Source organism: Bombina bombina, chromosome 5 (assembly GCF_027579735.1).
Source record: "Bombina bombina isolate aBomBom1 chromosome 5, aBomBom1.pri, whole genome shotgun sequence".
NCBI classification, from domain to species: Eukaryota; Metazoa; Chordata; class Amphibia; order Anura; family Bombinatoridae; genus Bombina; species Bombina bombina.
This window is the reverse complement of record NC_069503.1, coordinates 635,614,435-635,636,619: the sequence shown is the minus strand read 5'-3', so window position 1 is coordinate 635,636,619 and position 22,185 is coordinate 635,614,435. Positions and strand designations below refer to the sequence as shown.

At 37.3% G+C, this 22,185-nt stretch overlaps 1 protein-coding gene across 1 annotated transcript in view; it reads right to left on the bottom strand.

Moving 5' to 3' along the window:
- Positions 1 to 12,565, bottom strand: part of LOC128660664 (band 4.1-like protein 4B) — a 209,407-nt gene extending 196,842 nt beyond the window's left edge. Inside the window, exon 1 of the mRNA XM_053714601.1 lies at positions 12,509 to 12,565. Coding sequence (XP_053570576.1) covers positions 12,509 to 12,535 — 27 coding nt within the window. The 5' untranslated portion in view covers positions 12,536 to 12,565. The remainder of the gene's footprint in view (positions 1 to 12,508) is intronic.
- Between the last annotated feature and the right edge of the window lie 9,620 nt (positions 12,566 to 22,185).

Below are 22,185 nucleotides of genomic sequence, written 5' to 3'. Positions count from 1 at the left end.
TTAGGCCCCAATAAGTTTTATCACCAAACATATGTTAAAAAACGATTAAACATGCCAGCAAACGTTTTAAAACACATTTTTACAAGAGTATGTATCTCTATTAATAAGCCTGATACCAGTCGCTTTTACTGCATTTAAGGCTATACCAACATTACAGTGTTATCACCAATGTACGTTAAAAAACGATTAAACATGCCAGCAAACGTTTTAAAACACATTTTTATAAGAGTATGTATCTCTATTAATAAGCCTGATACCAGTCGCTATCGCTGCATTTAAGGCTTTACTTACATTACTTCGGTATCAGCAGTATTTTCTTAGTCAATTCCATTCCTAGAAAAATATTTTACTGCACATACCTTATCTGCAGGAAAACCTGCACGCCATTCCCCCTCTGAAGTACCTCACTCCTCAGAATGTGTGAGAACAGCAAATGGATCTTAGTTACGTCTGCTAAGATCATAGAAAAACGCAGGCAGATTCTTCTTCCAAATACTGCCTGAGATAAACAGCACACTCCGGTGCCATTTAAAAATAACAAACTTTTGATTGAAGAATAAACTAAGTAGTAAGCACCACAGACTCTCACGACCTCCTATCTATGTTGAGGCTTGCAAGAGAATGACTGAATATGGCAGTTAGGGGAGGAGCTATATAGCAGCTTTGCTGTGGGTGGACTCTTGCAGCTTCCTGTTGGGAAGGAGAATATATTCCATAAGTAATGGATGATCCGTGGACTGGATACACTTAACAAGAGAAAACAGCCCAAGACATCAGCGCTTTACAGGGTATGGCACTAGACCTTAAGGGGTTAAAAATATTTGACTTGGCTAATAAATGATTCTATAGCAAGACAACAGAGACAGGACACTACTATTCACATTTATTATATTTAATTTTTAAACAAGTAATTTCAGCTAACTTAATACATCACTACTCTAATAAAATATCACAATAGACTTTAAAGGGACATTAAACTGCTGGATACAACCACAGTAGCAGGGTTACTACTCGCAATGCTATTGTTTTTCCGCCTGTACCTGCAGCTCTCTTCAAATTAGCCGCTTGCAATTATCAGTTAGTGAAGCTCTGCATCTACACACTGGGGGCCGCCATCTTGGAGCTTATATTTGTTAAGTAACTTAACTGTGCAAACAAACTGCAAAAATGTAACACTTCTGCTCTCTATTATGTGAGCAAAACTGAAGTGAAAGGCACAGCTGTCAAAAAATCAGTTACAGCCTGTCCATCTGCTCGTGCTTCTGTTTATTGCAATACGGTGGTTACAGGGAATGGTGTTATTGTGTTCTGGGATAAACATTGAGGATTTTGCCTTATTCCTATATAATGCTCCTGTATAAGTCTGGCAACTAATATTTACTTCTATACAATAATAAATCCCCTTTCTTATTTTTTTCCTTTGCTCCCGCTGTGCATCGCGGTCAATGGTCGAGGCTTTGGTTCATGGCAGAGAGCAACTGTTATCTTTGTATGCCTCCATATGCTTACCCCCTTGCAGAGTTTGCATCCTTTTTATATTTAGTCCTCTTAAGCTTTATGTATTCCTTTGTTTAAAAATCCCAATGATCTAGATCTATTTATAATCTACACCCTGATAATATAGTATTTTTTTTCCTTTTTCTATACTAGCTTTACATCAATCAATTGCACCCCCAGCACTATTGAACCTTTCTGGTCCACCAACATTAAATTCAGATGATTTAAAATGAAGAATATAACAGGTATTACATGTAGTTGATACTCGTCCATCTCCACTTACATTTTCTGCTCTTATTTGGCAGTAATTTAGAACTACCCCTTATATAGATAAGTTCAGCCTTTCACGAGTTGTATATGTATATAGCATGTCCAGGAGTGATTTTAATTTTTGTTTGTCTCTTGTTTATATTTACCTTATATTTGCAAATAATCTTAAATGCATCATCAAGGTATGTTTGTGCCTCTTTACTGACCCTTCCAGGGTATTTTCTTCCCTCTATCCTTTAATAACATCTATTTTTTTTCTAAAGGTCAATGAGTGGCCTATTTATATATTTCAGGAGTTTTCTTTTCAGTATCTTGTTTATTACAATCCCTCTAACTTTTCAAAGAGTGAATACTCAAAGCCCAAGAGAGGCTGATTTACTTCTACAGAGGGTATCTTTAAATGCATAATATTAAAAAGCCAGTAACATCACAGATCTGTGAAAGTGTCCTACTTCTGTCACAGGAGGCAACAATGCTTGTGCTACAAAATGGCGGTGCCCAGTATAAAATGCAGTTTTACCAGCTGGATTCTGCAATGAGGCAAAATAAATAACGGCTTTAAAGAGAGCTGCAAATACAGGAGGGAAAGCACTAGCATGGTGAGTAGTGAGCCTTCCACTGTAGTTGTACCCAGCAGTTTAATGTCCCTTTAAAATATAGATTATATATATATATATATATATATATATATATATATATATGATAGTAGTGTATATAGTTTTTGTTTATGTACCCCAAATACAAAACCAGAAGAAACTGAGTTATAAATAAATCTAATAAAAAAAATAATTGAGAAAAGTGTGGGATCAGGGGCATCATGCCATAGAACCACCCGATAACATTTGCAGTGCCCTAAATCTTGTTGCCCTAGGCACCTGCCTAGTTGGCCTAAAAAAAAAAAAAAATACAACCATGTTTGACTTTATTAAAATGCCTATATTATTTTAAGCGTAGTAATGTGCAGTAAAACCCTCTGTATTATTTTGCTTGTATTGACTATTTTATGCTAACTTGATTAAGAATGCACCAGGATAAAATGAAAAACCCCAGAATATTAGAACAATGACTTCAATGACACAAGATATTAAATCCTCTAAAGAAAAAAAGAATGTTAAAGGGATAGTCTAAAGCAATTTTTTATTGTTTAAAAAGATAGATAATCCCTTTATTACCAATTCCCCAGTTTTGTATAACTAACACGGTTATATTAATTTACTTTTTACCTTTGTGATTACCTTGTATCTAAGCTTCTGCAGACTGCCCCTTTATTTCAGTTCTTATGACAGACATGCCTTTTTATTCAATTAGTGCTGACTCAGAAATAACTCCATGGGAGTGAGCACGTTATCTATATGGCACACATGAACTAGCAATATCTAGCAATAATAAACTGCCAAAATGCACTGAGAAAAGAGATGACCTTCAAGGACTTATAAAGTAGTTTATGAGCCTACCTAGGTTTAGCTTTCAACAGAGAATAAAAGAGAACAAAGCAAATTTGATGATAAAAGTAAATTGGAACATTGTTTAAAATTGCATGCCCTATCTGAATCATGAAAGTTTAATTTTGACTAGACTGTCCCTTTAAGAACAAAATGGATGAAGCTCAAGTAGTTCTCTTGTGCCATTTAAATTAAATGTTTCATATTAAAACACATTACTTATAAAAAAAAGGTAAAAATGGCACATTTTCGAATTGAACAGCTATTATGGTTTCTCAGAATTGTCTATTCACATTTTTTTTAGAGAAAGATAGAGAGTAAATAATAGTAAAATAAAGTGTATCTTGAAACATGAAAAATCGAGACAATACAAATATACCATAGCAACTAATCTGTGTTACCGTCCTTTCCTTGACCACCAAAGATCTCTAGCGACAAATGATCTTAATAACAAAAGAAATATTATGTCTGCAGAGGCAACATCAGTTTTGAAGACAAAAGAACACAAAAATGAATGAGTGCAAAATGAATACATGTTACAGAGAGCCAGCAAGTTTTTCTATCATGGATATTTCTTTTTAATAATTTTAACAAATGCTTATTCTCTCAGTTCATGTGTAACTGTGAATAGCACACAGGTTTTTCTATTTGCCACATTTAGTTTTGATAATTTATGAGGTGTCTAAGAAACATTCTAAAGCTCAGAAATCATTCAAAGTTATAGAAATTGTATTCTTACATCTCTGTGGTCAAAAACAGTAGTGGAAACTTTTCATCTCCTGATCTGATAAAAACATACATTGCTTCACCAAGTATAATTGGAATACTTCTGCTGGTAGAAGTAATTCCCTGCTGGGTGTGAGCATGTGATATTGGCAAAGTGATGAGCTGAGAAAATTAGAAAAGGTATTAACTTAGGAGCCGTGTATTGGTCTTAAAATTTGGAATATGTGCAATTAAAAATGTCATATTTTGCATAATTGTGTAATTAACATTTGAAAAAGTACAAACACTTAACAGTAATTATAAATGAACATCATGACGATCTCATTTAAGTTGTGTACAAGTTTTGTAGCGTAAAATCATGATTTTGAGCAATATTATAAACTTTATATTAAACTGGAAAACTAGTGTGCTCATTAAAATGTCAATGTGATGTGCAAAAACCAGGCCACAATAAGTTAAAACTTTTCAATTATACACAAATATCATGCAGACCCTCCTCCCCCCCCCCCCCCGAGAAAAGCTCTCTGATAAGTTGTAATACCACTTATGTGAGATCAGAGTAGCAAACATACCTAATTTTAATAGTATGGAATAAATTAAAGGGGAAAACATTGCATCTGTGTGTTCTGATAGATTTTACTGGTGTCAAACTGGAAAGACATAGCAATGCAAGTACAAAACTTCCCATAGCCTTTCCACAGGATTAGAGCGGACCTCTTTCTCCAACATCCTATGTGCTAATACATACTTTTACTATTGGCACATATTTCTGAAAGGAACTAAAGTAATCATAACAATGTAGGGGGAGGGTGGATCTGGAAGAGGGTAGAGGTCAGGAAAGGGAGGAGATGGATGGATAACCTCTACACCAGAATCCATACACAACAGAAAGAAACAGAATCGTTAAATTATGATGTTCTCTAGGAACACTCCTTCTTAACACTTAAAAGATCTAAAAGATGGATTTAATATATATAATGAAAAGAGTGAAAATGATTAAATGGAATAAGGTCCACCACTAGAAGAAAAGCACCTCATGCCTAGCCCATATTGAATGTGGTTAAGGTGCTTTTCTTCTTAAGAAAATGTAACATATCTGTTTTTGTTGCATCTTCCAATCTCCAGGGAGATAAACGCATAGCATGAAGATGTTTACCCCATGATTTCTCCCCAACATCTTCCCTGGTTCCTATGCCCATGCGTGAAAGTAAGATACAGAGTTCTTCACTGAGCCCACAGACCACAGAAACACGTATGACTCTTGGTAAAGTATTGAACTGATTTGAAAATGATTGGCATTTGCAGTGGAGAAAATATTTATTGCAGACTTTTAGGATTTGGTGTCTTAGCCATAACTATTGATTGTTTTAGCTGGTGATTTATTGCAGAACAGAAGAGTTAACTAATAAAGTGGTGGACTTAGGAAGCAAAGTAAAGTAAAATTATAGATTATTTTCTCAGTGAAGATGCTATTACTTTTATTTTGAATCTAGGTCATTTTACAAATGTAAAGTGAAAGAATACATATTTGCCCTATAAATAAAAACTAAAGGGAAAGTCTAGTCAAAATTAAAATTTTATGATTCAGATAGAGCATGCAATTTTAAGCAACTTTCTAATTTACTCATATTATCTAATTTTCTTTATTCTCTTGTTATATTTATTTGAAAGAGCAGAAATGTAAGCTTAGAAGCCAGACAATTTTTGGTTCAGCACCTGGGTAGGGCTTGCTGATTGGTGGCTTCATTTAGACACCAAGCACCAAGCACTACCCAGGTGCTTAATAAAAAATGGGCCAGCTTCTAAGCTTACATTCTTGTTTTTCAAATAAGGATACCAAGAGAACGAATATTTTTCTCTTGTTAAGTGTATCCAGTCCACGGATCATCCATTACTTATGGGATATTAACTCCTCCCCAACAGGAAGTGCAAGAGGATTCACCCAGCAGAGCTGCTATATAGCTCCTCCCCTAACTGCCATTACCAGTCATTCTCTTGCACCCAACAAATAGATAGGATGTGTGAGAGGACTGTGGTGATTATACTTAGTTTCATACCTTCAATCAAAAGTTTGTTATTTTATAATAGCACCGGAGTGTGTTATTCCTTCTCTGGTAGAATTTGAAGAAGAATCTACCTGAGTTTTTCTATGATTTTAGCCGGAGTAGTTAAGATCATATTGCTGTTTCTCGGCCATCTGAGGAGAGGTAAACTTCAGATCAGGGGACAGCGGGCAGATTAATCTGCAAAGAGGTATGTAGCAGCTTATTATTTTCTGACAATGGAATTGATGAGAAAATTCTGCCATACCGATATAATGTAAACTCAGCCTTAAATGCAGTAGCAGCAACTGGTATCAGGCTGTCATGTATGTATATTTTACACTTCAGTATTCTGGGGAATGGCACTTCACTGGAATTATACTGTATGCATAAAACTTTAGCCTAATTTGCAGGGACTAGCAACAGGCTTTTTAATAACACTCAATTTATTAATGTTAAACGTTTTTTGCTGGCATGTAAAATCGTTTAATTTTCTGAGGTACTGGGTGAAAAAATGTTTTGGGCACTATTTTTTTCCACTTGGCAGTCGTTTTATTTAATTTATGACAGTTTACTGATCTCTCTCACTGTTATGTGTGAGGGGGAGGGACCTTTTTTGGTGCTTTTGCTACGCATCAAAAAATTCAGTCAGAAGTTTATTGTCTTCCCTGCATGATCCGGTTTATCTCTACAGAACTCAGGGGTCTTCAAAACTTGTTTTGAGGGAGGTAATCACTCACAGCAGAGCTGTGAGATTGTAGTTGACTGTGATAAAAAAAAAAAAAAAACGTTTATTTCTGTATTTTTTTTTTTTTTCTGCTATCAGGGTTAGTTATCCTTTGCTAATGGGAGCAATCCTTTGCTAAAATTGTGTTTTTTACAAAGATTTGATGCTATAACTTTTCAGTTTATTAATTTTCAACTGTCATAACTTTTTCTGTGCTTCTTATAGGCACAGTACGTTTTCATATTATAGTAAATTACTTGAAAAGTATTTCCAAGTTGCTAGTTTATTTGCTAGTGTGTTAAACATGTCTGATTCAGAGGAAGATATCTGTGCTATATATGCTAAAGCCAAAGTGGAGCCAAATAGAAATTTATGTACTAACTGTATTGATGCTACTTTAAATAAAAGTCAATCTGTACAAATTGAACATATTTCACCAAACAACGAGGGGAGAGTTATGCCGACTAACTCGCCTCACGTGTCAGTACCTGCATCTCCCGCTCGGGAGGTGCGTGATATTGTAGCGCCGAGTACATCTGGGCGGCCATTACAAATCACATTACAGGATATGGCTACTGTTATGACTGAAGTTTTGGCTAAATTACCAGAACTAAGAGGTAAGCGTGATCACTCTGGGGTGAGAACAGAGTGCGCTGATAATATTAGGGCCATGTCAGACACTGCGTCACAATTTGCAGAACATGAGGACGGAGAGCTTCATTCTGCGGGTGACGGTTCTGATCCAAACAAACTGGATTCAGATATTTCAAATTTTAAATTTAAGCTGGAAAACCTCCGTGTATTACTAGGGGAGGTGTTAGCGGCTCTGAATGATTGTAACACAGTTGCAATACCAGAGAAAATGTGTAGGTTGGATAAATATTTTGCGGTACCGGTGAGTACTGACGTTTTTCCTATACCTAAGAGACTTACTGAAATTGTTACTAATGAGTGGGATAGACCCGGTGTGCCGTTCTCACCCCCTCCGATATTTAGAAAGATGTTTCCAATAGACGCCACCACACGGGACTTATGGCAAACGGTCCCTAAGGTGGAGGGAGCAGTTTCTACTTTAGCTAAGCGTACCACTATCCCGGTGGAGGATAGCTGTGCCTTTTCAGATCCAATGGATAAAAAGTTAGAGGGTTACCTTAAGAAAATGTTTGTTCAACAAGGTTTTATATTGCAACCTCTTGTCCTGTCTCGGCTGCAGCAGCATTTTGGTTTGAGTCTCTGGAAGAGACACTTGAATCAGCTCCATTAGATGAGATTACACACAAGCTTAAAGCCCTTAAGTTAGCTAACTAATTTATTTCAGATGCCGTAGTACATTTAACTAAACTTACGGCTAAGAATTCCGGATTCGCCATTCAGGCACGCAGAGCACTGTGGCTAAAATCCTGGTCAGCTAACGTTACTTCTAAATCTAAATTGCTTAATATACCTTTCAAAGGGCAGACCTTATTCGGGCCCGGGTTGAAAGAAATTATCGCTGACATTACAGGAGGTAAAGGCCATGCCCTGCCTCTAGACAGAGCCAAACCTAAGGCTAGACAGTCTAATTTTCGTTCCTTTCGTAATTTCAAAGCAGGAGCAGCATCAACTTCCTCTGCACCAAAACAGGAAGGAGCTGTTGCTCGCTATAGACAAGGCTGGAGACCTAACCAGTCCTGGAACAAGGGCAAGCAGGCCAGGAAACCTGCTGCTGCCCCTAAGACAGCATGAATCGAGGGCCCCCGATCCGGGAACGGATCTAGTGGGGGGCAGACTTTCTCTCTTCGCCCAGGCTTGGGCAAGAGATGTCCAGGATCCCTGGGCGTTAGAGATCATATCTCAGGGATACCTTCTAGACTTCAAATTCTCTCCCCCAAGAGGGAGATTTCATCTGTCAAGGTTGTCAACAAACCAAATAAAGAAAGAGGCGTTTCTACGCTGCGTACAAGATCTTTTATTAATGGGAGTGATCCATCCGGTTCCGCGGTCGGAACAAGGACAAGGGTTTTACTCAAATCTGTTTGTGGTTCCCAAAAAAGAGGGAACTTTCAGGCCAATCTTGGATTTAAAGATCCTAAACAAATTCCTAAGAGTTCCATCGTTCAAAATGGATACTATTCGGACAATTTTACCCATGATCCAAAAGGGTCAGTACATGACCACAGTGGATTTAAAGGATGCTTACCTTCACATACCGATTCACAAAGATCATTACCGGTATCTAAGGTTTGCCTTTCTAGACAGGCATTACCAGTTTGTAGCTCTTCCATTCGGATTGGCTACGGCTCAGAGAATCTTCACAAAGGTTCTGGGTGCTCTTCTGGCGGTACTAAGACCGCGAGGAATTGCGGTAGCTCCGTACCTAGACGACATTCTGATACAAGCTTCAAGCTTTCAAACTGCCAAGTCTCATACAGAGTTAGTACTGGCATTTCTAAGGTCGCATGGATGGAAGGTGAACGAAAAGAAGAGTTCTCTCTTTCCACTCACAAGAGTTCCCTTCTTGGGGACTCTTATAGATTCTGTAGAAATGAAGATTTACCTGACAGAAGACAGGTTAACAAAGCTTCAAAATGCATGCCGTGTCCTTCATTCCATTCAACACCCGTCAGTAGCTCAATGCATGGAGGTGATCGGCTTAATGGTAGCAGCAATGGACATAGTACCCTTTGCACGTCTACATCTCAGACCGCTGCAATTGTGCATGCTAAGTCAGTGGAATGGGGATTACTCAGACTTGTCCCCTACTCTGAATCTGGATCAAGAGACCAGAAATTCTCTTCTATGGTGGCTTTCTCGGCCACATCTGTCCAGGGGGATGCCATTCAGCAGGCCGGACTGGACAATTGTAACAACAGACGCCAGCCTACTAGGTTGGGGCGCTGTCTGGAATTCTCTGAAGGCTCAGGGACAATGGAATCAGGAGGAGAGTCTCCTACCAATAAACATTCTGGAATTGAGAGCAGTTCTCAATGCCCTTCTGGCTTGGCCCCAGTTAACAACTCGGGGGTTCATCAGGTTTCAGTCGGACAACATCACGACTGTAGCTTACATCAACCATCAGGGAGGGACAAGAAGCTCCCTAGCAATGATGGAAGTATCAAAGATAATTCGCTGGGCAGAGTCTCACTCTTGCCACCTGTCAGCAATCCACATCCCGGGAGTGGAGAACTGGGAGGCGGATTTCTTAAGTCGTCAGACTTTTCATCCGGGGGAGTGGGAACTTCATCCGGAGGTCTTTGCCCAAATACTTCGACGTTGGGGCAAACCAGAGATAGATCTCATGGCGTCTCGACAGAACGCCAAGCTTCCTCGTTACGGGTCCAGATCCAGGGATCCGGGAGCGGTTCTGATAGATGCTTTGACAGCACCTTGGACCTTCGGGAAGGCTTATGTGTTTCCACCCTTCCCGATGCTTCCTCGATTGATTGCCAGAATCAAACAGGAGAGAGCATCAGTGATTCTAATAACGCCTGCATGGCCACGCAGGACTTGGTATGCAGATCTAGTGGACATGTCATCCTGTCCACCTTGGTCGCTACCTCTGAAACAGGACCTTCTGATACAGGGTCCCTTCAAACATCAAAATCTAATTTCTCTGAAGCTGACTGCTTGGAAATTGAACGCTTGATTTTATCAAAACGTGGTTTTTCTGAGTCAGTTATTGATACCTTAATACAGGCTAGGAAGCCTGTTACCAGAAAGATTTACCATAAGATATGGCGCAAATACTTATATTGGTGCGAATCCAAGAGTTACTCATGGAGTAAGGTTAGGATTCCGAGGATATTGTCTTTTCTACAAGAAGGTTTAGAAAAGGGTTTATCCGCTAGTTCCTTAAAGGGACAGATTTCAGCTCTGTCCATTCTTTTACACAAACGTCTGTCAGAAGTTCCGGACGTTCAAGCTTTTTGTCAGGCTTTAGCTAGGATCAAGCCTGTGTTTAAAACTGTTGCTCCACCATGGAGTTTGAACTTAGTTCTTAATGTTTTACAGGGGGTTCCGTTTGAACCCCTTCATTCCATTGATATCAAGTTGTTATCTTGGAAAGTTCTGTTTTTAATGGAGATTTCCTCGGCTCGAAGAGTCTCTGAGTTATCTGCCTTACATTGTGATTCTCCTTATCTGATTTTTCATTCAGACAAGGTAGTTCTGCGTACTAAACCTGGGTTCCTACCTAAGGTGGTCACTAACAGGAATATCAATCAAGAGATTGTGATTACATCTTTGTGTCCTAATCCTTCTTCGAAAAAGGAACGTCTGCTACACAATCTAGATGTAGTCCGTGCCCTGAAATTTTATCTACAGGCAACTAAGGATTTTCAACAAACGTCTTCCCTGTTTGTCGTTTATTCTGGTCAGAGGAGAGGTCAAAAAGCTTCGGCTACCTCTCTCCTTTTGGCTTCGTAGCATAATACGGTTAGCCTATGAGACTGCTGGACAGCAGCCTCCTGAAAGAATTACAGCACATTCTACTAGAGCTGGGGCTTCCACTTGGGCCTTTAAGAATGAGGCTTCTGTTGAACAGATTTGCAAGGCTGCAACTTGGTCTTCTCTTCATACTTTTTCCAAATTTTACAAATTTGACACTTTTGCTTCTTCGGAGGCTGTTTTTGGGAGAAAGGTTCTTCAGGCAGTGGTTCCTTCCGTATAAAGAGCCTGCCTGTCCCTCCCGTCATCCGTGTACTTTAGCTTTGGTATTGGTATCCCATAAGTAATGGATGATCCGTGGACTGGATACACTTAACAAGAGAAAACATAATTTATGCTTACCTGATAAATTTATTTCTCTTGTAGTGTATCCAGTCCACGGCCCGCCCTGTCACTTTAAGGCAGGTAATTTTTCCATTAAACTACAGTCACCACTGTACCCTATGGTTTTCCTTTCTCTGCATGTTTTCGGTCGAATGACTGGTAATGTCAGTTAGGGGAGGAGCTATATAGCAGCTCTGCTGGGTGAATCCTCTTGCACTTCCTGTTGGGGAGGAGTTAATATCCCATAAGTAATGGATGATCCGTGGACTGGATACACTACAAGAGAAATAAATTTATCAGGTAAGCATAAATTATGTTTTTTTAATAGGAGTAAATTAGAAAGTTGCTTAAAATTGCATGTTCTATCTGAATCATGAAAGTTTAATTTTGACTAGACTATACCTTTAACATATACAAATAAAGAGGCCTATTTATCAAAGGTCTGTCGGACCTGATCCAACAGTGCGGATCAGGTCCGACAGACCTCGCTGAATGTGGAGAGCAATACGCTTTCTGTATTCAGCATTGCACCAGCAGCTCTTGTGAGCTGCTGGTGCAACGCCGGCCCCTGCAGATTCGCGACTGCCAGCAGTGGGGTGTCAATCAACCCGATCGTACTCGATCGGGTTGAATTATTGCGATCTCTGTCAGCCTGCTCAGAGCAGGTGGACAGGGTTACGGAGCAGTGGTCTTTATACCGCTGCTTCATAACTGCTGTTTCTGGCAAGCCTGCAGGCTCGCCAGAAACACGGGCCCTCGAGCTCCATTCGGAGCTTGATAAATGGGCCTCAAAGTCTGTGACTGGATCAACTGTTAATTAATGCAATGTAAGATGGCTGCTAAAAGTGATTCAGCAGTAGAACACTGAGAAAATAAAACATAATTTTTTCAAATAAAAAAAAACATAATTCACCAAACCAGCACACAATATTGTTTCAGAATGAGCCAAAGAATGTAGGGCACAGCTTGTTTCTGCTATGGAAATATAACAATTGTAAATTATTTGTTAACTAAATACAAATGAATGACATTTCAGTAACACTATTTCTATTTACCATAGGTGTTGCTTCTGTGAAATCCATTAAGAGATCACCTGGCTCCAGTGTAAATGAACTTCTTCCTTTACTTGGACTCTGTAATGAAATGTATAGGTTCTTGTTAAAATGTGTCACTATTAGGATAGTGGCTAGTCTTGTCTACTCCAGTAATAAGTCTAGATGGGCTTCTCCAAATAAGGTAAAGGGTGGGTGAAATTTGATTGTTTAAAAAAATTTGCAGCAAACAATGTGTTAATGTATATGCTAACATATTATCTTAGTCTATTGCATAACTGCAGAATGTTTTTATCAAAAGGTGTTAACTGTCTCTTTAAGCATCTAAAATAGCCATGAATGCTACATAGTGTAATGAATTCAAATTGTATAATGTTTAAATAAATCAATATTACAAATATGTTATGTCCTTTTGGATTAATAAACATAACACAAAGTGCTCAAAACCCGTAAAATACACCAGAGAAAAGTCAATACTATCAATTCTTTCCTAAAATTTACCCAGCAGACACCACATAAAATATAAGAGGGAAAAGATGACGGAACACCCAATAGTTTATAGATCTAAAAACATAGGTTGGTTACAGTATACTGGATAATTTCACCCTTTGTCACACTTATAACCTTATCACTGTCTACAAGACCACAGAGCCGAAATGTGGCTGCATCTTGAAGTCAAATCAAGTCAAAGATAGCTGCAGTGCTCCAATATCGCAGGACCTAGAATGCTGCATCTGCTTTAGAACATGACAGACACACGTTGTGCTTGGAGGAATTTGCAGTTTAAATTAGTAAGTAAGTAAATACCCACTACATACATTAGAGAAGGTATATCAATTGCTCATAACTGATCTAGATACTGTTTACTTATGTTTAAATTATTTTTATTAAGTTATAAGTGTGTCATTTTACAATAACTGGTGAACAGAATACAAAACATTGAAGTCCTTTCCAAGTATAATACAAAGTCATTGCCAGTAGGAGTCTTATTGCTAACATTGCATTATTACCTCTTTATCTTGGAGAGGTTATCAGTTATATCTAGCTCCAATTCTTATAATAGCAAAACAAATCGTATGATTGTAGACAATGTCTAGAACATGATGTATGTCAACACAAATTTAACAAAAGTAAAGAGAGGAGAAAAAAGAACTAAGAGAAGGAGAGAAGATAAAGGAAAAGAGGGAAGGGGGAGGACGTTGTCTCGCCAGATGATCAGGTTATCTCAACAGGAGGTATATGTTTGCCAAAGACTCATGGTTATCTTTATGTACAAAAATCATATGTTGTCTGCAACATTGAAGGTCTCATTAGATACTGTTTACTTATATACATTGTTTAATTAGATAAATAAGTATTTACAATATTTTTAAAGGAATTTCAAGGGACATTCTTATGAGAAAAAATAAGTGGACCTTTAAGTGATTTGGGAACAGATATAAAGTGCTCCTGCACTGGTCAAACAACAACTGTATAGAATGTTATACAATACAGTATTCAAGATCTTGTGGGATGCACTCCAGCCTCTCTTAGGGGATGATTATTTAAACCTCTCCTGATCAGACAGGGTTTTTCATGCTGACCCTCACAAAGATTGCTATGGTCGAATTATTTAACAAAAAGGGGCAGTCCCTGCGAATCATAAGATGTCTCCTATATAAAGTAATGGATCTCGCTGCCTCACAAAGATTGCTATGGTCGAATTATTTAACAAAAAGGGGCAGTCCCTGTGAATCATAAGATGTCTCCTATATAAAGTAATGGATCTCGCTGGAAAGGGTCACATCACTCCATAGAGTGAAGTTAGCAGGGAGTGAAATCCTGCAAACAATATAAATCACATTACGCTATATTCTGTGTGTACCATCTTACAATCGCTTCTATTTTCCGTATGTATGTGTTTTTCTATTAGGGAATTAAGTATTTTGAGAAAACCTTGCCATTTTCTTACTGGCAAGAAAAAACTGTGAGATTTGCAGGGCAGAAATCTTTATAGAACTCTGCTGGGTTTTGTGAGACAGTTTCATATACGCCCCTGGAACTCCCATGTTCAGCCCATTTTTAGCAAAAACAACAATTACGCTTTATATTTTGTACTTTTCTTTAGTTTTTGCATAACCAGTGTACTTAATTTACGATTTACACTGTGCATATTTAATACAAATTTTTCCTGTGTAATCTACATACAAATTTTACATTTTTGATATAATATAATTTTTGTTGAACAATTTTGTTAAGATGTTTGATGCCCCTTAGCAATACAATTTTGTTAGAATATGCAATTGTTTTCCTAATAATGAGTCTGATCCCAATTTTCAGCAAAGATTTCTGAACTTCAGCCAGTATTGACGGTGTGTTTTTCCAGTGATTACAATCAATAAATGCTTCTGATGTTAATATCCCTGAGGCGCAAAATTATTACTTTCCAAAAACAACAATCGTTATCTGTATTGTTAATTTTGCAATTTCATAATGACATTTACACAATTAATGACAAACAAAATGGTGATTTCCTGGGTTTAACAATTACATAACAGGTTGAAGGGCTTGTGTGTTGATTGATCCCTTTTAATAGTCTGTAGTAGGCATTGGCAAAATTACTGGATTCAGCACTCATTTGTGAAACAATTGCCGAATATGGCTGCAGGCAGCAGCATTTGTTTTGTTGCCGGATATATCAGTGTGAAAGCGTAACACACGGAGATCTGTGAAAATCCAGATCTTTGTGTGTTGCAGTTTCACACTGATATATCCAGCAACAAAGTGCAAACATTTATATATATATATATATATATATATATATATATATATATATACAATCAGGAAAAGAAAGACGAGGATGCTGTGAAACTCAAGCCAAAGTGGTTTATTCAGAATCGTGTAAGTAAGGCACTACATCAGTATGCAAGGATAGACAGGATCTGACGCGTTTCGCGCATGCTCAGTGCGCTTCATCAGAGATCTGCAAGTGCTCACCTGGTGAGTAGTTCAATACATTATGTTAACCAATAAGAAATGTTACTGGATACCTAATACAAATCCATAAGGTGCTGTGCAGTCGTGGTCACTGGCATTGGTGTGCAGTAGTTGATTAAACAATAACAAAAGTGCATTAAGAATATGTAAATATAATATATAAACCGTTGTTTAAGTGTTTTTTTTCTCATAGTACTATTTTTATGCACTTGCTAATACATATCACTAAATGTGACTAAAACCCTAGTGATCCCAAAAGGGAGAAGTGAAGATTAAAAACTTCCTTGGTTCCTTGGTTACAATAATATGATCTCTAAGCTATTAGAAAAAAGGGAAAAGGGTTGTAGTAAAAAATGAATGCCAGTAAGGCCATTGGTAAGTCATATATTTTGACAGTTCCAGAAATATTACTAAGGATATATGGTGTACATAGGATCCATCTTGTATGCATCACTGTGTGGTAGGGGCCAAGGGGTTAAGAACAATGTTACAATTATTTGTATAAGTTAAATATGTGTATGTTAGACTCCAGGAGGGGGCAGTAGTACTGAATGTATACATAGTGAATACAATTATAGAAGAACAAAGAAGCCCTATCTGGAGAGAACCCCCTATGCCAAAGGCAAAAAAAACAGATGCACTAATGTTAGTGCCACGGTGAAGTGGCAAAACATGACAAGCATGAAATATTCTGGAAGTGAAAATCTGATGATAATAAAAAGTACTAAAGATTTAAAGACAGAGCAGAAAAAAAGAGGAAAAATAAAATGATGTGAGGAAAACATGTTTAGATAAATAAATAAAAATGAATGAGAAATATATTGTTGGTATGGGGGAAATGTAAATAAAAAATAATATAAAAGGTAAGGAGGTAAGGATAATTAAAATGAGGACTAAAAGGATGGTTGGAAGTGTACCCAGGGAAGGAAGAACAAAGAAAGGAGAGAGGGGAGACAGGGGAGGGAAGGGGCAGTAGATGTGTGGAGGGTGGATGAATAAATGCCCCATAGAGAATAAGAAATGAAGAGTTGAGAGAAGCCCAAGGGTCTAGTCTATGAATAGGTCTAAGTCATGTCTCACATTGATTCTCTTGGGAAATTTGGTCTGTAGGGTGAAGATCCAGTAGGCTTCTTTCCTCAAAAGTTTACCCATCCTGTAACCCCCTCTAATATCTTTTCTTATATGTTCTATGTCTACAAAATGGAAAAGATGTTTGGTGTGTCTACCATGTGAGCGAAAATGTTTTGCCACAGGAGTTCTTGGGGTGTCCTCATCTAGTGATAAGAGATGTTGTCTAATGCGGTCTTTGATAGAGCGTGTAGTAAGGCCTACATATTGCTGGGAACATTGATGACATGTGACAAGATACACTACATATTGGCTTGTGCAATCAATTCTCTGTCTGATAGGGAAAACTGTAGCAGTTATGGAAGACGAAAAGTGATCTGTTTTCTGTGTATAGTTGCAACTTTTGCATATGTGACCACATTTAAAAAAGCCTTTGGTAATGGTAAGCCAATTAGTGCGCCGTGATATCTTGTTAGTGAATTGTTATTGATTGATGTCATTGAACTTTATCTCCTACTGTGGATGCTTTTTTGGCTACACATTTTATTTGTTCTCTAGAAATATTGTTTAGTTGATTATCACTCTGCAGGATAGGGAGATATTTTAATACTATCCTGCAGATATCATCAAATTGTCTACTATATTGTGTGGAGAACACTATGTTATCAGAAGGTGTTGTGTGGGTTGTACTTCTATATTTATTGGTTTTCTTATTATGGTTTGAGAATAAAGAGTGTCTATTCATCTTACTAACTTCATTAGCTGTTTTAGTTAGAGTATTTTTATTATATCCCTTTTGGTGAAGGCGATAAGTGATTAGATCAGCTTGTATTTTGTACTGCTGTAGATCAGAGCAATTTCTGCGGGCCCTAATGTACTGGCCTTTGGGGATACCTCGAGTAATATGTCTAACGTGACATGAGTCTGCTCGAAGAATGGTATTGCGGGCTAAGGCCTTTCTGTATATAGTTGAGGTAATGTTATTATCATCATCAATTGAAAGTAGTAAGTCAAGATATGGTATAGATTTTGGTGTAACAATATGTGTGAAACTAAGATTAAAGGTATTGTCATTCAACAAGTCTACCAGGGAGTGGGCTTTTCTATGGTTTCTCACATTCCAGATGACTATCAGGTCATCTATATATCGACCGTACACAACTACATTGTCTCTGAGGGGGAAACCATCCACAAAGATGCTGTTAAGTTCTAACCAGCCCATGTACAAATTGGCGTATGCCGGGACAAATTTAGCCCCCATGGCTGTACCGCATCTCTGCAGATAGAAATCCCCCCCAAAGACAAAGTAGTTGTGTTTAAGTAAAAATTTCGCTGTGGAAACTAAAAAGTCTATGAAGTCATCTAAAAATTGAAACGCAAAAGGGGATCGAAATCTCCAGGAATTGTACACATGTATAGCACTCTAAATTCCCATATAGGTGGAATAAGAGACTGAGTTATCAAAAGGCGATCAAGTGGGATAAATTAAAACATAACTTTTATTGGACTTTAAAAAATGGAAAAGACACTACAATTAAAAACCCAGGAATATATTAACTTAAATCTAAGTAGCAATAGACTTAAAATAACCGGATAGGTTGACCACTCTAAATTAAAAAAATCCTAGTATAAATTGGTCTGATCTGATTTGAAATAGATAATTGTAGGACCAATGGGTATACTTTATATAAACGATAAATTAGAGTGAAATAAATTTAGGCACTGATGACAGGCAGCAAAGTAAAGGATAAAATTAGTATAATATCCCAAAGAAATATAATTGTAGGTAGAGTGAATAATAATGATAAGATGTCTTCTGTCACTTTTAATATGTAGAAATGATTATGGTATATTGTGGTATACCATTTACTGGATGGATTGTATTGCTGTCAGAGTTAATACACTGTATGAGCAGAGGTCAAAGGAAGGTGTTCGTTACCTATATTTGTAACAAGTAAATGGTTAATGAATTGTAAGTATCAATTCTAGATAACCACCCACCTTACCTCAAAATGGCTGGTATTGTATATGATTGTTACCAAAAGAGTTAAATATTTAGGTAATGATAAAAAATCTACTCTGGCAACTCAATTGCCTATAGTATATGTTAATATGTATTGCTCCTAAAAGAGTATATTAATACTGTCATCTTCAGTTCACACATGTTGCTGGTGATTTAATCTCTAATACTGCAGTACTTAGGTTTAGGGTCGGCTCCAGAACGAATGAAGTGGGGGGCATTTTTTTTCACGAGGGGACACGCATTTAAAAAGCATGTATGAGAGTCAAAATAAGAGCAGACCTACTGTGGCTGTGCAGGAGTTAGATTTGTTTATATTTCTGGAAGTGCAGCGGTTACATGTGTCATATCTCAAGGAGTGTAGGGGTTACATTTATAAGATGTCTGGCAGTGCCGCAGCAGTTACATTTACCAGATTTATGGCAGTGCAGGGGTTACATTTGTCATATCTCAGGAATGTCTCCCACATATGACACAGCCAGTGGACACTGTTTGCATGTGTAGCTCTACCAATGACCCTACTAATGATCAAATAAGCTTTTACATGACAATAATTTTGAGTGCCAAGCAGTACATTACTTGTACAGATATTATTAATTATACTTACCAGCACACACACAGTATATACAGTATGTATATACACACAAATTTTATATATATATATATATATATATATATATATATATATACATATATATATATATATATACACACACACATATACACACACATATATATACATATATATACACATACACACAAACACAGTATATATATATATATATATATATATATATATATATATACACACACACACACAGATACACACGGTATATATGTATATACAAACACATATATATATATATATATATTTATACACACAAACAATATATATATATATATATATATATACACACACAGTGTGTGTATTGTGTGTATGTATGTATGTGTGTGTGTGTATATATATATATATATATATATATATATATATATATATATATATATATATATATATATATATATATATATATATATATATATATATATAATAAAACAACCTTGGGGACAAATAGGAGATGTAATAATAAACATAAGGCTATTTCACTCATTGTCCCACAGCTACATTTGAAGTGTGTGTATGCGAGCACCTATAATCTGACACACATTTTACACTGATCACTGCAGATAAAGCAGGCACAATGCACACTTGTTTTGTGTGACCTGCAGTGGGGAAACCAAGGAATTCCCAATTTGCCTCTTTATCTGTGGCTGCCAGGATATAAAGCACAATAGGGAAGGGATACTACTCTCACACACACATTGGTTATACTGCTGTGTTTTCACAAACTTTACTTCTGCCTTCCCTCTCACTGACTGTTAGCTTCTCCCAGCACTTCCTGCAGAGGTATGATGATGTCATCATCTCACTTCATCTCTGTAGTAAGTGGGCTAGCAGGAGGAGGGGCATTGCAAGCCCTAGGTTAACTGTGAGAGCACCAGCAGGGAAATGCAACTTTATTTGTTATCTGGTTGTAAATAGAGGAGAGTAAAGAGATTAGCTGGGCCCCCCAGTGGCGGATCTCCAGGGTCCAGTGGCTGCAAATGGTTGATCTAGAACAACAAACAAAAACAGATGCGCCACATGGCCCAATATTGCAGGTTCCAGAGGATGATATATATGATAAATGATTGCACTCACATATATTAAAGCACCTCAATTGGTGCTAATGACACAGTCTGGGATCTATAACAGTCACCCAGCAGACCGACCTCCCGGATTGATACAGAGTCTGTATAAAAGATAGAAAGCACAAAAAGCCTATATGGCCTAGTATTGTATGGCTAGGGTTGTAGCACACCAGTAAAATATAAAGTTTAGACTCACATTTAGTAGAGCATCTCCAGTGATGCTATAGAGGCAAGCTGGGATCAATTCAGTCACCCAACAGACTTATACCAAGGCATACAGGATACAGCAGTCCTCTTTGCTTGTCTATAGGTCAGTAAGGTCCTCAAAGAATAACCAAATCTCAGGCAGCAAGTGTTTTTAGTAAAAGTTAAAATCGCTTTAATAAAATATAGAATAATTGTGAAGTGTTTCTCAGTCACAGACTGTTTCCTCAGGCATAATAAAATAGTTTACAAACACTTGCTATATATACCTAACCAAACCAATTACCATAATTGATACCACTTGTTGCAAATGCAAATTGTTTTTATTGTATTTTTATTGTATAATTTACCTGTGATCATTTCATGCATTATATGCTATAACGTGCATTTTTATTGTTTGATTTAAAACATACAAACTGTGTTTACTTTTGTTGCAAAAGCATTTCTGTAGCTAGGATACTAATGATGTCATAGATTACACCCACAACAAGTGGTATCAATTATGGTAATTGGTTTGGTTAGGTATATATAGCAAGTGTTTGTAAACGATTTTATTATGCCTGAGGAAACAGTCTGTGACTGAGAAACGCGTCGCAATTATTCTATATTTTATTAAAGCGATTTTAACTTTTACTAAAAACACTTGCTGCCTGAGATTTGGTTATTCTTTGAGGACCTTACTGACCTATAGACAAGCAAAGAGGACTGCTGTATCCTGTATGCCTTGGTATAAGTCTGTTGGGTGACTGAATTGATCCCAGCTTGCCTCTATAGCATCACTGGAGATGCTCTACTAAATGTGAGTCTAAACTTTATATTTTACTGGTGTGCTACAACCCTAGCCATACAATACTAGGCCATATAGGCTTTTTGTGCTTTCTATCTTTTATACAGACTCTGCATCAATCCGGGAGGTCGGTCTGCTGGGTGACTGTTATAGATCCCAGACTGTGTCATTAGCACCAATTGAGGTGCTTTAATATATGTGAGTGCAATCATTTATCATATATATCATCCTCTGGAACCTGCAATATTGGGCCATGTGGCGCATCTGTTTTTGTTTGTTGTTCTAGATTGCTCTATCTGGATCCTGGCCTGGACCACCACAGATTGCTGCCTCTGTATACTACTTCCAAGATTTTTCACTAAAGGACATCTTACTCTCTTTGTACCTTCAGTTGATATCTATCTCCATTGGGTGATATCTAATTAGTTCTACGATTACTGTGTGTTAATTAATATCTTGTACCAATAGGTTATATCTCAAAACTCTATGGTGTGCTATTATATATTTACATAAATCTATCTATATATTTAGTATAAGCTATTTATAATTATATATATTCACTTTGTGTGTTCTCAAGGGCGCCCCCTATTATTCTTTTGTTTTTGCAAATGGTTGATGTAACATTTGGGACCCTGGACGTTCCGTCACTTTTAAAATGTAAAAAAAAATAATTTTAAATCACTTCTTTTGCCCTGGGGGGTACAGCATTCCATTTGGGGGGCATTGCCCCCCAAAGCCCCCCCTTAGAGCCGACCCTGCTTAGGTTAAAGTAAAGTATAACTGAGTACTGAGAGTAATATGCCCTTCAGTAGTGTTGTTTTTAATAAAATTAACTCAGTATTTAATGTATCCACAATGGGGAATAAGTGAGTTAACGTTAAAACAACAGATTTTTCGCATTTAAGCACATCTTGTTTTGACTTTGCAGTATTATTA